Here is a 17,185-nt window from a genome sequence, read left to right as displayed (position 1 = left end):
TATATATATGTACAGACGAATTGTTATTCATGAGATACGCAAGCCACAAACAAGAAATACACCAAGTTCTATTTAATACTATCTATGGTGTGAATTAGTGTGCTGATTGGTTATAAGGCTCTTATAAACAGATACCTACATTAACTCCGATCTGTTATATATGACTTATAAACCTAATCGTAATGTAATGCTGATATTTTCTGGTTTACTTCGAACGATTCGAGCATGCTAATAGAAAGATCAGATATAGTGCGTAAGAACCAGCCATTTAATTTGGACGAAGGAAATGACAAAGCATTGGAATATCTTATTTTGGGCACTGTATGCGCAGCCTATACTGTCACTATGACCTGAAAAATTCTAACTATTAATTTAACCATATGTATAATCAAATTTTGGCCTAGGCTTCGCCTACGCTCGTTTTGCTATTCTCCGCGACCGTTCTCTCGTTTGTGGCGCCAAACGAGTCGTCATTTGCATTGCTGGCTGTCTAATAACGGCCACTGGGGCTGAGCTTGTTCGAGGATGTCGCTGAGCTTTTCCCCCATAGAACAAACGGTTCCAGGGCTGCTTGTGTTGCACATTGGACTTTAGTAATATAGTGGATATAGTATGTAATCGTTTAGATATCACAGAGCTCTTCTCTGTTCTTAAAGAGTATGTGTCTTCTATCATTAGTAATATTGTTTGTTTCACTGTCTACTTTCATAACAGCAGTGTGCCCAAAAAAGCTCACCTCATTTTGTTTCCGGTGTTCCCATCGCAAGTTCTCTAAACGAAAAGTTTATGCAATGCAGATAGGTTATTAGTGGAAGGCCATGCGCAATCATTGAGCTCGCTTCCCCGCCCTACCATATCTTCCAGTAACCGTCCTGTTTCGACGGCTCCGTTACATATATATGTATGTATATATATATATATATATATATATATATAGCAAATAGTCCAAAACACACGTAGAAACATAAAATAAGTCTACCGATCAGCGTGCTACTTTATTTCGAACCGAACGATTTGAAACGTGGCACCGGCCGCTATCCAAACAACTTGCAGTTACACCTACTGATTGGCTATGAAGCACTGCGCTCCTCGATGAAGTTCGCGCCATATTTTGAACATCTGTGGCGTATATCTCCTCGTTAGAGCATATAGCCGGCTGAACGTTTTCAGGCGAACGGTAATCTTGTCAAGCGCTTGCGGATCTGGCTGTCAGTGCCGGCAATAGCTGTAGCGCTGTTCAGCCCGAGCTCACCGCACTAACGGAGTCAGCAGTGATGCGTCTGCTGGCGCCGTCGCGTGAGAGCGAGAGAAGCCTGCCCCTACGTCTACTACTACCGCTGCAACTACCCCTTAGTCTCTCCCACCCGAAGCAACAGCTACCACTGCAGCTTGCCACAGAGCGAAACCGCTGATGGGGCCAGCGGCAGCTCCATGGTAACGGCAAAGCGCGCGCCATACTCTGGTTACTGCCGTTGCCGCTACTGATGCTGCGGCTGATACAGGTGGAAGGACAGAAAGATGGCTGGACGAACAGATAGAGGAACGATTGAACAACAGCGGCAGGCTGGTAGACCGTCGCATCAACGTCTGCGTAGTGGCCCTTCTGCACTGATATTATAGTGGCACCGACTGTTGTCAAACGGCGGTGCGCTGCTGCCAACAATGGACGCCAATGTTACTACTAGTCGCTATTAGAGCAATTCGTTGCCATTGAAGATTGGTTAACATCACACATTGTAGCCGATGACATGAAAATTCACGCACAAAAATACGGCAACGCTCATAAGAGATCGACGCACTCAACGTAGAGGTTTGGGATTCGCGCAGCGACTGGCGACCGTAGCCAGTTACTAAATTTACTCCTATCAACTGCTACTGAGCGATACGCACTTCATGAGTTCTGATCGTGATTTGAAGGCGAATTATCATTTTGGCTGACCAAAGAAATAGGACGACTTTTGAGGACGCTTACAACAAGGGCGGCCATAGGTGCTAGTCACAGCTGAATTTGAAATTATTTGAATGTTCTGTTAAGGGGCAAATATTTATCACACTAATTAGTCATTTGGTGTTCTGTTGCCGTCGTCATCACCGCCACAGGATTTGCTGCCGCTTTTGCTAATGCCCGACGGAAACAAGTGAACAGTCAGCTCCCTCAACAAACTCCGGAGGAATAAGTGTCTCGGTGAGGTGTCATCAATGTTAGGGGCAGTCAGTGACAGCGTTCGTAAATTACTGTCGTATTCGTGTTGACAATGCTGTTTCGAGTAGGGCAGAAAAAGACCGAAGCAACGAGCCCTGAATGAAGGATTACAGCACTGGGAACGAGGCTTATTTCCTTCAGCATTACTTTCGGCAACTCGAACGAAGGTACGAGGACGGACACATGCATAGCAACAATGGCCCAAGCAGACGCTATTGTATCGGAACAGCAATAGTTGTAATCGGCATCGTAAATTAACTTATGATTCACAAACTTCCGTGCATGTATACGGCAGCACCCCTATACTGTCAGCCCTCTGGGTTAATAATGCTGTTAGCTAGGCCCGTATTTATCATTTTGCTAATCTGCAGGTGCTACAGTAGCTAAGCACAGCCTGCTAACGGCACAGGAGGCTGCGAACCGGCCAAACGTAATTACCTAGATGACCGTTCTCGTTATTCTCCAGGTCGCCGATTGAATCTGTTGAAACCTGTTCCAATAGTCAATATTTGTGGTTAGGCGCGATCTTGCATATCTTCGGACGTGAATGTTTGTAGTAAATTAGGCTACATCGATGAAGGTTAACCCTAGATTACAAAAACGCTGCAATTGTTTCTCCTAAAGGTTGGATAAAATCAGTCCGCAGAAATAATTCCGGCATTATTAGGCTACCTCAGTCGATTAAAAGGGCTCTTTCCCACTTCATCGACCTGAACACAAGGCACGATCCGATTGTGAATGATCTCGCCCAAATTCTAGCTGATAGAGTGATAACTGTTTCTGGCACCTTTATGTCCTTGCGCTCACACGCTGGCTGTTCCTATGTGCAGCTTATTCTAGAGAGAGACCTTCTAAGAACAACACTTCGCCATATTTACGTACAAAAGCGAACACATGCGCCGGCTCTCTTTGGCTTAGACGCGCTCCAGGTGCAAAGATATCTAGATATTGTCTCTAAATGGCGATTTCGTGCCGTTAACGGAATGGCTAAGAGAGTCGTGTTGCAACAGTACGAGAGGGTCACTATGACGTTGCTTGTGTGTCTGAGCTTATCTGTGCGCGTGCCCATCTCGTCGCCTAGGTCAGCCCAGTTTACCGCTTCGGTAACGAGTTGGGGAGACGAGTGAGTTAGCTAGCCAGAGAGCGGCCGCAGCCGATCGCGACAGAGTCGAGCTGGCGCGCTCGGGATCGATGTACTCGCCACGTAAATATTTGCCATGTTAGCATATTGTATCGGATGCTAGCTACCTTACCGTACTTAATTTATGTTATTGCTTGCTTGTTACAGAATCTACCACAAACATGGTCGGTTGAATTCTACCGCGGTTTCGCCGTCCCGAACTTAGTTGGTCAGAGCGATAAAGTCCATCCGGACAGGAACGCTTCCCTGGCAATAACGCGCACGCTCCTTCTCTCTCCTTCCTGTGTGGGCCTCTGGTACGAACCCGGTCGCCAGCGCAGCGCAGTGATCAGAAGACAGCTAACTAAAAGTGGTAAATCTAGCTGAACGCCGGTTTACGCCGAACATTTTCGAAATATTAGTACGAAATCTAATATCTCTGCCAAAATAGAGGCTGAAATATACCCGTTTTCGATTATTTAGCGAACATCACAGTACTACACTACGGTTCCTTGAGACACGAAGTGCGACCATGTGTCAATATAACCCATAAAAGTGGCTGGCGTACGAAGAGGATCAATAGCAGTCAGCTTATGTCCATCAGGGTAAGACCGTCAGGTGAACAAGAAGCAAGTTTACGGCCTCGTGTAGTAGTACCGGCGGCCTACTCTAGTTGCACCTAACGGATTATAACAACTAACCCTGGCTGACTAGATTTGACCATTGAAAACATTTCGCGGCACAAGCTGAAGACCAGCGGATCACACCAAATAACCATGACTACCGAATCGAGGATGTCCCCCCTGCCATCAACAGTGTATGAAACCTTTTACGCACTCTATTACTGCAATGCATCAGGGTAAGTTTGGCAAACTAACAAATAATGTTTGTTATTAAAACTAGTGCCTCGTGCATCTATTTTTCGATTGAGTTAGAAAAATAACTACTTGCTCGTCGAGCTTTCGTGAACGTGTCGTAAAAAGTCGATTCGCTAGATGGTATCTTTTACTTGTGCCCTCCATCTAATCGTTTATATATATATATTGCAGAAACTATGTCCCATCTTCCTATATCAATCGCTAACATGTCTAGTTCTGAAACAGCAAGCATTTACCATTATCTACATGGGCGTACTTATATGTGGTTATTTTGTTATGAAGCGTAGGACCGCAATGAGAAATTTTGGGCCCATGAACTCTGGCTTGTGTAAATGATTTCCTTGCCAAGCAAACATATTTCAATCGCCTATGTTTGGTTTTTGATAATAGCACGGCTATGGTAAGGGGGAGCTTACGTTTCATTTAAGTAATACAAATCATACTCTCATAAAGCGAAGTAAGTATAAAGAATAGCGAAATTAATACCTACTGCCGTATCCTCAGACTATTGCCAAAGTTGGGGTCATCAGAAAATAGACAATCTCACAAGGCCCAATATCTATTGGCTGAGTAGCAAAATGTAATGTTAACTTATGGGGTCTTCAAACTTGAACGATCACATTATATTTTGACGACAACAATTGTCGTCAGGCCTTTTGATTGAGCGGATCCAGTTGGCTTTTACATGTACCTTGTACATATATATATATATAATAGATTGTTAACAAGAACCCCCGTCAAGTCAATTGATTAGAGATAGGTTCAGCCTCACTGTCAACTTATCGGCAGTCTATTGAATAGAATATAGAAATCGATTTATAGTTCAACAAGGAACTTCAGTGACATAAGCAAGTGATAGGCTACGATAACATCAAATATAACAACAAATGTACCTCCAGACACAACTGTACGTGTGGTATTTGATGGAGTGAAATAGCTTTAAAATATGTTCGAAAAAAGGAAACACAATCAATCGTCACCAACTTAATAGCAACGATTTGGGTACTACGGCAGGTATCGTCGAATTTTATTACCAGCTGCAGATGGTATCTCTTGACTTCCGGCCAGCCCTTGTAATTTTAAGATGGCAAGAGGTACAGCCAATTTTAATTCATGTGTGTGAAGAAGGGGTAATTATCACATTATATATATATATATATATATGATTATTTATATTATTAGACGTAATATAAATAGTATTAGAATGTTGAAAGACACTCAAGTTACTGTTTCCGTGCGGACAACTTGAACAATAACACGTCGGCAGTAATAAACAGTTCGATTTGATATACCAAATCGGAATATAGCATCGTGCCCCGCTCAAAGCAAATCAACGGTTTTCATGGACCGGATGCTGTGGCGCCGTCCACAGCATCACTGTTTACACCAGCAGCAGCAGCAGCAGCACGACAACCACTACAGAGACGGCCGCAGTGACAATATTAGCACAGCACAACTACACTATACCAGTACTTGAGCTGCTGCTGCCGCTGCCGTCACTGTCAGCAACAGCAGCATTGCCATAAACGTTGTGTCGTCGCTACCAAACATGGCTGAAGAAACGTTATACAGCTTGCCTATCCCTAGCGCCAAAACACCAAATACCCCTAGGCAAACGTTGTTCCTGTTCCTCTATATTATAAATTATCTAACTGCAGCAACAGGGCAGACAGCAGCTAATGTCCAATGAAGACTTTGGATATTAATGGAAATCGAGCAACTTAAATAAAAGACGTCATGGGATGTCATCAGGTGCTAAAACATTGTGGCTTATGATGACCTGATACTATAAATAGGTGGTGGATGATTGCTTCATATATAAATAACAAGCCGTTATGAGAATAATATTCACTGCTTTGTTGATCGTCATCGTCATGAAACAATAACGAGTGGCAGCAATGGCTCTGAATAGAAGTTACCAGCGGTGAACAGACAAAGAGATATCTGCATGTCGGATGCACAGCAAAATGACAGGCATATGACGCAAAGGATACTTTTACGGCGATGGCGACTAGTTCCGTTGGGTGGACCCAACTGTCGCAGAAAGGACCACCCCAGCGAACGCCAGGGAAGCTGTGGTCCTGATGTGGTTCAGCTCCAATAACATTATATCCCTTATTTCAGCTGCCTCAAATCTGTCTGTTATTCATGCGTTCACAGCATTTTGTGTTTTCGTGGTGGAGGCCTACCAAGAGGTGGATAATGCCAAACGGTGGGTTCGTTGGAAGAGCTTTACAGGCGGTGCACATCTGGGTTGTCCATGGTCCTACCAGTAGATTCAGTCCGATTGTCGACCAAAGGCAATCAACAGTAACAACGATACCAGTAAAAATAGATATCAGTAATTGTGAAGACACCGATGTGACATGTTTGTCGTTCACAGTGCCAGTTGTGATTAAAGGGAACTTACCGTAAAAATCTCTAACGCTATCTCAAACGCGGAACAACCCTACATAGACGGAAACGATGTGGATTCTATATAGGGCTATGCTCGCTTAGGCGCACTGATGGCCAGCATGAAACTTACAATTAACGTTGGGGGGGGGGGGTCAGAAGCTATAAGATGATGCTAGCTTTTTAATATACCGTTGAAAACAAACGTATAACTTTACAGTGAACTTTTTCCATTTGTTGCTTCTCATCGAATTCGTCTTATTAGTAATCTGTCAATACGTTTACACAATCATTGACCAAATGTTCCCTGGTCAAAAACAAGTTCCTTTTATGAAGGCACTTTATGCTTGCCAATTTGAAGCTGGAAAAGAACTTACCATGAACTGCCCTTCCAGCACGAACGCTTTTCTAGCCTGTGACTATTTTAATCAACCGCTTTACCGTGCAGCTTATCGTAAACAATACACAACATAAGTATGTAGACTGTAAGCGGTGGTGCCCTACGCCGGCTAGACAGTTTCATATCGAATAGAACGATGCATGTTACGCCGCCGAGGTCACCAAATCCGGCATATTCAACAGAGAAATTCATCTTCGTTTGCGGCTGAAGCCAATGAAACAGCCCAAGCTGGTCATGGATATATTCAGACTACGTTGAGTGAATACAAAATACCCTGGCAAAGGAAAAGGGAAGCTGGAAAATTTCGGTCATACCGGCGTTACTACTTTTAAGATAATAAAGAAATTAACATTTTAGTAGTGTAACAACCGTAAATATATTAGCGGAAGATTAATTGACGTACTATTCATTATAGGGAACTCGTTATGATATTGTTTTGCTTGGGAAATATACTACAGATGTGGCAAACGCTACCACTCGGCCATACGATTTGTCCCAGTGTGAGCATTAGGGCTCATGGCGATGAGGAAATGCTTACTCGTAGGTTGGTTTCTCTAAACAAGTGGATACGCAGACATTAGCTTGAGACATGAGAAACTTCATTTGAAGCCGGCTCAGGTGATTTTTAGTTCAAAAGATTTTTCGCAACATAGCGATTTCACAAAGCACAGCATTCACTGTTTGAATGCTGTACGACACAGACCAATTTCCATCCCAATTCCACTTCATTTCGGGACTTTTCCGGATGACCGACCTTGGGCGTTTGGTGACGTTTCAGACGTTGCTTGGACCACTCGTTCAGACAGCCAGCAACCGGACTGAACCGTCTATAAGTGGTCGCCAGTACGCGTCTCGGCAGGTTAAGTTACGAAGCTCTCCAGGATCTTTCATGAAAGCCCCCTAGACGATAGTTCGTAGAGAGAATTTCAAAACGTTATGGACGACTGACCGTTATAGCTCGACGAGAAAAGTTGCGCTCGCGCTTTGAGCTAAGGTTGCAATAATCCGGGCCAATTCATCACTCGGGAGTCCGCCAGCCGTTTTGCTGGCAGATACATTTAAAAATTTGTACTCTTCAAACACGACTAAGTTAAGAAGTCATAATGTGCGAACAGAGGCCTCAGAATAATCGAAAGCTAAGCTACTGTCTTAGAGCGCACGGTTATATGTCGTACAGCATTAACATGATAGCTTAGAATTTACAATATAATTTTCGTTTTCGCGTATATAGCATATCTATTCTCGATCACTCGCCCTTCGTTGAAAAGGTCGCTCTACTAGTTCGTACCATCATAAGTCGAAACGTTGATAACAATTTAAGTTGACAGGAGATACCTGCCTGTCTATTATTGACGACACGCTGGCGTTATGCAAAGGCACACAGACCCACCGATTCTGAGCAGAAACTCATCTGATCATTGCTGTTACGAAATGATATGGGTAAATCGTTGACACAGCCTCCCGAACGGGTTAACTGCTGATAAAGTTGAACACGCAATACAAAAATGGGCGCAACTTTCTAGGCCATCAAGACATTTGCAAAGAAATTGTTCTTCCCTTTTCGTGACAATCGGGCTTTATTGTTGAGTAGAACCGGGTATTTAAGGAACGATCATGTGCTCCAGAGAGACAAATACCACCGCTCACTGGCAACCAGAAAATGGTGCGACGTGCGCGACTACGCTGACTCGGCTAGACATTTTGTGTTGTCGAATGATATAAGCCTAGTTGGTCAGTGGTGGCACACAGCCTATTGCGGTACGACGTATTGCTGCGGATGTGCCACAGTTCGTAGATGAGTTTCCGTTCTGCCAATTAGATGTCAATGGCAGGGCTCCGCTAATTCAGCGGTCTTTACCTGTTATGGCGCTTCGAAATGTTGACAGTTTCATAGCTTTAGCTGTTAAGTCTGGTCGCTTGAAGCAATAAGCTAGACTTCACATAGCTCTATCCTATGTATTAACATATGAAACTAATCGTAGACGATAATACCGAACGCCTTGCAACATCCCAAGCGCATTCGGGCAAAGATGGAGGCTGCTCGGATTGGACCACGTTATTATATTTGTATTGGACAGAAAGGCAGTAGCACAGCGTTGTCTAAAATTAAGCTGAGAAAATTCTGTCGTAGAAAAATTGTTGCAAAAAATTTAGGTTACTAAAACATTGCCCTAAGGAATGTCCGCGAAATACCTATTGCTCAATCGACTTTTGTTGTTACCATAAATGACCACAAACGCCTTTCTAAGTGAAGCACTGACAATTTTACTTACTACCTATATTTCTTTTATACGTCTAGCTTCGCATGAGTAAATATCGAATAACGTGTTTACATTGTCATTCTAGGCATCGTCAAACAAATAAAAAACGATGGGTAGCCCAGTGGGTTATTTAGTGATGGTGATGCTATAAATTCTTGTGTTGCATTAGCACTCTGATGCGTTTCTTCTTTTTACAAAGTGAAGACATCGGTCCGCTTTGGCGTAGTCAACAAAGACCATTTAATTCCTTATTGCTAGCGGAGTATACGGGTCAATAAGATGCATCGAACAATGTGGACCGTTTCTTCTTCAGAATATGCTTTAATAGCTGATTACTGTCAATAATAAGCGGCGTGTTTCGCTTTGCCCGCTAACTAGTTGCACCGGTGTACTCATTTCACAGATAAAATTGCGCAAAATATCCCTTCTTCCATAGCAACAAATTTACTTGAAAACACACTATATATATATATCTCATCTAATTGTTAACAGCGATTTTTTTCCAACAACAAGTAACGGCTAGTAGATGTAACCGACTAAAAAAATAGCTATACCACCGAAATCCGGATTGTGTTCTATCGATACAACAGGTAACCTGTTTTTTTTAACATGTTTTAAATTTAGAAAAAAAAAAACACGTGTGCTAAATTTCGTATTTCTAGATCTTGGGGCACCATTATTTGCGCCTCAGATTTGATCCCGATATCAAGTTCTATGTCGTTACCCTGGCGTTATGAGTACACACACACATCAATACCGACATACGCTTAAATAAACATTCTTATCTTTACCTCATAATGGTGAGTATTTCAACGGCCTCGATACCTTCTAGATATTAATTTGTCATTGACAGAATGGAAGTGATTTTATGTTACATGCTGCAGTTACGAGCCTAAGTTAGGCTAAGTGTCATTCATTTGGTTCCGTAGTTTCTAGCTACCCTTTTAATTGTCGTTGTCGACTGTACTACACAGAAGAAGTTATGACGGCAAATTTATTTTTCTAGTTAATACGTTACTTACCAATTGCCAAATTGAACTTGTTACTTCGAACCGCTAAATTAGCCGTTTAATACACCAGTTTTGAGCAAAAATCTCGATCACGTCGACAAGTTAAAGTAAAAAGAAGAGAGAAACTTGTCTTTGCCATCACAAGTTATCGCCGCTTGCTTTTTTATAAACAGCAAACACTCGATCGAACTGTAAATCTCAAATTTTGTACTTATGTAGCACGACTGCTAGGGCGAGACAGCTGTACAAGTGAAATGAAATCTTTACGCGATCACGTCTTTGTTTGGGCCTGCCTCACAATCGATGACAATTTTATCATTTTGATAAAAATAGAAATAGTCGTCCCCCCACATCCCATGAATACAAACGGATATATATGGCAAAAGATGGTTTATTCATTGACTGTCAACGGGCAATATGCAATGCCTCGGATAGTAAACGACCTGTGTAATCCTCGTCGCTGTGGGAGCTATAACGACGCTATTTTTTTTTTTACCGATCACCATAATGCTACCAGAGAGAGTCGTAGTGTTTTTCGTTAACTGTTAATATCAAGCTTAAGTCGTAACAAGTGCGAATGAAAAGAGGTAAAACACAAAACAGAAAAGGGTAGAGTACTTACGTTATCATTACTGGTAGCAGCAGCCGAAACGAGCCACCTAGATCTCAACTCATATATCGATATGTGGAACAGATATTAAATGCGAGTGTGGACTGCCAAAACTACCGAGCTATACAGAATAGACGATTCAAGATGAACTTTTCTTTCAGCTATTCTAATCGCTCGCTCGCCACAGCTCCCTAACACGAATCGGTCGCCAGCCAGCTAATACCTTTGGTCGACGAACGCCCGGTAATTTTGATGGCAAAAAAGAACTCAGACCGCCTCGAAAAGCGTCGTGACAGCCACCATAAAAATGCGAGCACAGGTTGTTGCTGTTACATCGCGGACAATAATGAGGTTGCTTTTAGAAACAGCGGTTCGCTAGTGAAGTCTGACACTCAGCTGCGTGTCTATAGTTCTTCTGAACAGTGTAGTGCTTTTTTTTTTTTCGTTAGAAGACTTCACATAGCGGTGCGGCTTCGTTATTACTATGATCAATGTGGACGCTGCACCGGCATCGGCTGTTAGCGAAACGATGCTACCTCTTAAGACGCGCGAGTCGACTCGGGCTTTGGCCTGGACGCGAACTTGGGTCTGTTGTTTCTCCTACCTATATCATATCTGTCTGCTTCGCTTTTCAGCCGCGTGTTTATCGCTATTTTTTTTTCTGCTGCGTCTGTGCTTCGTCGATCAACGGGATATCGACTCAACTGCGTTTCGGGGTCGGTAACCGCAAATTTAAAGGAAAGCGTAAACGTCGTGAAAACAAACAGCAAACGTAGTAACCGAGATAACCGCCACAGCAACGGTAGTAACCACTAAGAAAAACGCGGACCAAAAGCTCGGATTGGCTAAAGACAAAGCATAATTGCGTCGTTGTACAGTACGTTCAATAGTCAACCGAAGAAGTATCAGAGATGGATAGGGAGGCCTTAGTAAGCCTGCAAGGATCAGCCAATGCAATCCCTAACACGTCTCGCATAATTCTGCTAAATGAGAGCGGAGATTAACGAATATTGACTTGCAACCCGAACACCATTGTACTCTGTTGACTTTGTAACACAGATTTAGGAAATTCATATTATAGTCTACCGAGAGAAACGGCTATCAGCAACTAACGTTAGCTATCTTAATAGCATCCGCTCTAACTGTTTATAGCACAAGTATCCAAACAATAATACAGTATAGGCAAATGTTTACTAATTCGGCAGCCTGCTTCATTCCAGGATGTCGACACAGATTGAAATTTTGTAATCAACTTATAATTGTTTATTAACAAAACAACAAACATGAATCGAAAAGCACCCGCCACATTAATGGGAAAAAGCTGTAGATCACCTTGCGGAGACAGAAATTCATTAGAAATTGTGCAGAGATCCGACTATCGCGGACGGCGTACTCTTCTTATGAAGCGTGTCTTCTACCCTTTGTAAAGTATTTGCATTTTATGTGGCGATTACTAGTTAACCGTGTGGCGTTTTATGTATTGCAGAAAAGGCTCAAATCCCGAGCTGGAAGCAAACCCAACGAATAAATCTCCAGCGTCTCAACATGTTTATCTCAATATTCTCGCAACGAACCTCAGTGGTGAAAAAGAAACTGATTTACGATGCTTCCTACAAAAGAGAATTCAGCTAAAGGACATCGTTCTCGAAGGCGGAGCCAAAGCAGCTTTACTCGATGTCGGGTAAGAGCACCTTTCCCGTTTCTCAGGCTACTCAATCAAGGTCCACTAGTTGCTGCCCACTGAACTTCACTATGCCTAACGACTAAAATTACTGATGGTCAGCTGTTACCTTACTTGGTCTAGGACCATTTAAACGAGGCAAAGCTTCAGGCCCTTTTAGTGCATAAGCATTTTCGCAGTAATCCCGCCTCGGTTGTCCACTTCGTTCGACAGCACGTTCTTTCCAGAAAAAAGGCCAAGAAGTATCTACAGATATAGCAGAGTCTTTTCTTTTTCATCTATGTACTTCTTTCTTATTTCGTGTTGTATCGTCCCTTACCAGTTTTCTCTTATGCTTTCGTTGTCGCTTCGCGATAATCATTAGTCTGTCGCCGCCAGATGACGCACCCACGGGGCCTACCTGCTCTGTTCAGTGGATTTTGTTCCATTTATGCGGTCCTGATCTGATTACATACATAAGCCTATCCTTTTACAAATATGACCGTGAGCATTCAGCAATCGACCCGAAAGAATCGTCAGTGGCGATGCGTCCATAGCGTCGAACGACTGGTGCCGAACCATTTGTGTCGTTCGGGTCTGAAATGGATTGACGCATTCGTGTGTATTGGCGTATCGAAGGGAAGAAAGTGTTCAAATTAAGCGAATGAGTAACTCATTTCGATGCAGGTAGCGTCTCAGAGTGACGTCTTAGAGAACTCGGATGTAGTCACCCGCCATGGTGTTATTGAAACCTATGCGTGTTGACCTAGAACGAATGTGTAAATCTGGAGCTGACTTGGCTTGCCATGTCGGCTTGCCACCGTATTGGCTGGCTGCGGTCGGCTTTATGAGATCCGATCTTAAAAAGTATGTTTTTTCTTCCTGTAAAAACGCTACATGGATTTGGCATGCGGGCTAAAAAAACAACCGGATGGTACCAATAGCGATTTATTGAAAATGTCAATTTTTTATTACTATGCCACCATAACATTTCCTTCTCGGCTCGTACGTGAAATTTTTGTACAGGTTATGCCGAAATATATTTACGCTAGGGAAGTGTGTAAAAACAGATGTTCTACGCTGAGTTTCGGCTTGACAATGTTCGTAGTGTTTCACCTGACAACTTAATGGTGTTTAAATATGCCAATTATGGCAGCGAATCTGTTTGTGCGTTTGTTAGGTACAATAGTCTAGTCGGCCATTTATATCAAGGATGCCATCTCGGTTACGGGGAAGGTCGTGGGCCGCAACATATAGTGGAGCGCATATAGTAATATGTTTAGATAATTATAGCCGCATTTTTATGTAAAGCCACTCAAGGTGCTGTGCATCTTCGGATTTGTGAGGTCATTTTGGTAAATAGTTATAGCATGCTACATGCAAAAATTCAGTGGGCTTGAGTTTTGGACTTACTTTAGGCTAAACGTCCCAAGAACCCAGACGCTTATAAAGGCCGAAAATCTGTCTGGTTACAATTATCTTTCCCAAATACATACTCTCCTCTTGAGAACGGTCGTTAATATTCAAGTTAAGATTCTAAGACAATCAAATTGTTTGTGCCTCTACCAGTGTCCTAACCCTATCAATTTAATTAATAATAAAAAGGGTTTGTATTCGCTGCGAACCGCACAGAGGTTGGCAATAACGATCGTCGGTTATGCGTTACCAACAAAATTTCAATGGGAGTTTTGACAAAAAGCTGACGCACGATCATATTCATCTGAATGGTGAGTTTGTGCTTGTGCCAGCTTATATATATATATATCTCTAGTATTGCGAGTTGCATGTTAAATCGATACTGTTCTCAGCTAGCATACATATATAAGGCTTAGGACTCACAGAGGGCCTCGCTTCTATGCGCTGCTGATAGGCTCGTTTGGAAAATGTATGATCGATTCTCGTTTCCGGTGTTGAAGGCCGCCGTGTTAACCACGAGCCGTTATTCGTACGTTGTCGGTTCTTTTCGGTCTTCTACTTCGACAAAACTGTTCGCCTACCTCTCTCAAAGTGCACGTGCAAGGGGACGCGCAAATACCATTTTTGTCCCCGTCAAGGCTAGAAGCAACCCACAACAGGAACTCTTAGCTAAGCTATAAACTTCGCCGCTGGATGGTAGACGCGAGTGAGCAAAAGCGTATTATTTTAGTTACGTTTTAGGGCACATGGCCCATAAATACGTCGAAAACGTTCTTGAGGTGATTGATAGAATAGAAACTATAAGTATCTATGCAGATGCCCAAACCAAATTTGTTTACGATCACGTTGCGTTTCTTTTGCTATGCAGTATTGAATTTGTCTTCATATGAACAGAAACCTGATCATTTCACACTTGTGGACGACATGGACGGGGAAGGTCTGATTTATTTTTTTAAACAGTTCTCTTTTTTTTTTTTTTTTTTTCAGTTATATTGATGTTTTCAGAATGCAAAGCATCAGAACTGTGTCAGGTCATTGACATCAGTACTGAGCGTTTGCACAGGTCGTTTTCTAGTGATCCTGCCCGTTCGTCCTACTCTCAATTGCAACGGTTCGATGACCGAGATATCATCCCATAACCGAACCAGATATGAATGTCGGTGTCTACGCAACTTTGAAATTCAGAATAATCAGTAGTACACTGTTGAATATTGTGCTATTATCATCATCACGAAGTATCATGGTCATCGTGTGACTTAGCCCTCGTACGGCAAAAGTCAAGATAAAATGTATAGCCTCAGCTATCTAAAGCAGTACAAGTATTTCTACGTAATTCTGATACGCTATAGTGTAATACTTCTTTTTGCATTTTCTTACTTTGTTCCTTACCGATCTCTCAGTATAGTTTGCTACCACAGTTCCTTTACTGGATTCATTTAGCTGCACTGCCACAGACAACTTCTGGAGTGGCGGTGGCAGCCATAGTTCCGATAGATCGTAGCCGTTATGCATTTCGTTTTGCCGTGCCTAGAAGTGGCTATTTTTTCTTTTGTGGGCTGTGTTTCCCTTAATCCAGTCCTCCCCTGCACCTTCGGCGCCCGATTTCTATTTTCCGATGCGACGACCCCGTCGCTAACCATTGGGACTCCGAGCTCGATCGATTTGACTCAGTCAGTCGCATCGCGCGACACGGCTGCACATCGGATAGCGATGTTCAGATGCTCACGCCGCCATTCATACGCATACACTACAGATCAGTTTGAAGATTCGTGCTTCAGACAGTTGAACGACCTATCAAAGGTTGCATGAACCGACTAGGCAAACGCAGCCGCAGTAATGGCTGACGAGCGCATCGCTAAAAGCCGATTGTAGTCACGCGGCAGAACACCACCGCTACGGCCCTTGCGCCAATAGAACAAGTTATACGCCCGCTGCCGCCTAGCGGCGTAGCATGGGGCACAGACGGCAACACGTGGACCTCGATCTTCTGATCGAACTGTCTTCACCAACTCACTTAACATCAGAATATAACAGAAATATAAAGCTGCCGTTTGCTATTGCGCTGTGCGACACCGCGCCGCGTCATCTTGAATTCGTCACGAGAGAAAGCTAAATTTCTAATAGGTGTCGTCGATTGGACCGTTAGATAGTCTGCCGTATATGACTATGAGACAGTATTAGTAACCGGAGCGAGCTGCTGGAAGTCGTGGATCTAGCTAACCTATTTATTTCTTAATAGTCCTTTTTCCTGTATTGAGTAAAGTATGCAACTCACATATGTTTTCGTTCCGCTCGTCACCAATGGAGGGATGAAGAAACTGCCTGTTAAAAGCGACCGACCGGAAACTTAGAGCTCTCGGAATTATATACACGAGTTATTTTTTTATCAACAACAACAATGGCAATATCTGTTCAGATTGCGTTTGGCGATATCAGAAACCGGTCAGCCTTTTTGTCCGGCGATCGTTGTTTCTGTGTAACATACTTTTGATCGTTTTGGTGCGTTCAGAGAAACATACAGTAAGCTACGTGCCGATAATAAGCTTGTGCAGTTTCTCGTACTGACGCAGCCATCCCTCGCGCTGTTCGTAGTATTACTTAGAAGCCATTCTTCATTTCGATTCGCGCGTACGCTTTTGGCCGACGGCTTAGTGATAGAATGTAAACAAATAACAACTTTGTCTATTTGTTGGCCTCAGTCAACATAGGATGTTTGTATTCTCGTTAACATGATGACCATGTCTGCGAGTTGTTCTATAGTTGGGTAATGCGCACTTATTTCGTTCACTTTAATCACTACGATCATATTGTATCTCAACTTTCTAAGTTATCCAGATTTTACATGTGTCTCATTCGTTAATCTTCTGATGTTCGTGATCCAGCCGAAGGAACTGGCCCTGGACTGCCTCAAAAGTGGACACCTTTTTTTGTTGACACGTAAAGCCACTGAGCGCTGTACGTCGTAAGACAAACTCATTATGCCTTGCCAGCAAATTGTCAGTCCGTAGAAAGTTCGCAGTAACGACGAGAACGTCTTTGCAAAAGTGAAACGTATCGTAAAGTTGTCTTTAGCAAAGATCGTTTACTGCTATAGCAGAACTGTGCATCGAACGTTGTGTGAGAAAAAAATAGAGATGTATATATATAAGGCATCTGTCGATGAATCTCGAACAAGAACGTCGGCAAGCACGGTAGTGACTAAGCGATACTAAATACATTGATTGGTAATCATA

At 43.0% G+C, this 17,185-nt stretch overlaps 2 protein-coding genes across 13 annotated transcripts in view; one reads left to right on the top strand and one right to left on the bottom strand.

Moving 5' to 3' along the window:
• LOC111248405 (glutamate receptor ionotropic, kainate 2-like) overlaps window positions 1–17,185 on the bottom strand; it is a 315,895-nt gene that overhangs the window by 46,745 nt on the left and 251,965 nt on the right. The gene's annotated exons all lie outside the window — the stretch shown is intronic.
• LOC111248403 (protein Njmu-R1-like) overlaps window positions 1–17,185 on the top strand; it is a 60,462-nt gene that overhangs the window by 32,263 nt on the left and 11,014 nt on the right. For 2 of the 11 annotated variants that reach the window (XM_022800695.2, XM_022800696.2), the window contains 2 exons: window positions 3,492–4,182; window positions 12,363–12,557. In XM_022800695.2, the coding sequence (XP_022656430.1) occupies window positions 4,100–4,182; window positions 12,363–12,557 (278 nt within the window). In that variant the 5' untranslated portion in view covers window positions 3,492–4,099. Of the gene's footprint in view, window positions 1–1,427; window positions 2,371–2,398; window positions 2,634–2,709; window positions 3,408–3,491; window positions 4,183–11,308; window positions 11,463–11,736; window positions 11,754–12,362; window positions 12,558–14,452; window positions 14,659–14,939; window positions 15,109–17,185 lie in introns of those variants that run through there. The other 9 variants (XM_086985512.1, XM_086985514.1, XM_022800703.2 and 6 more) reach the window with 9 other exon arrangements.

The sequence above is a fragment of the Varroa destructor genome, unplaced genomic scaffold (assembly GCF_002443255.2).
Source record: "Varroa destructor unplaced genomic scaffold, Vdes_3.0 BEIS01000003.1, whole genome shotgun sequence".
NCBI lineage: Eukaryota > Metazoa > Arthropoda > Arachnida > Mesostigmata > Varroidae > Varroa > Varroa destructor.
Note: the sequence above shows the minus strand (reverse complement) of the source record. Positions and strands in the feature narration are given on the sequence as shown.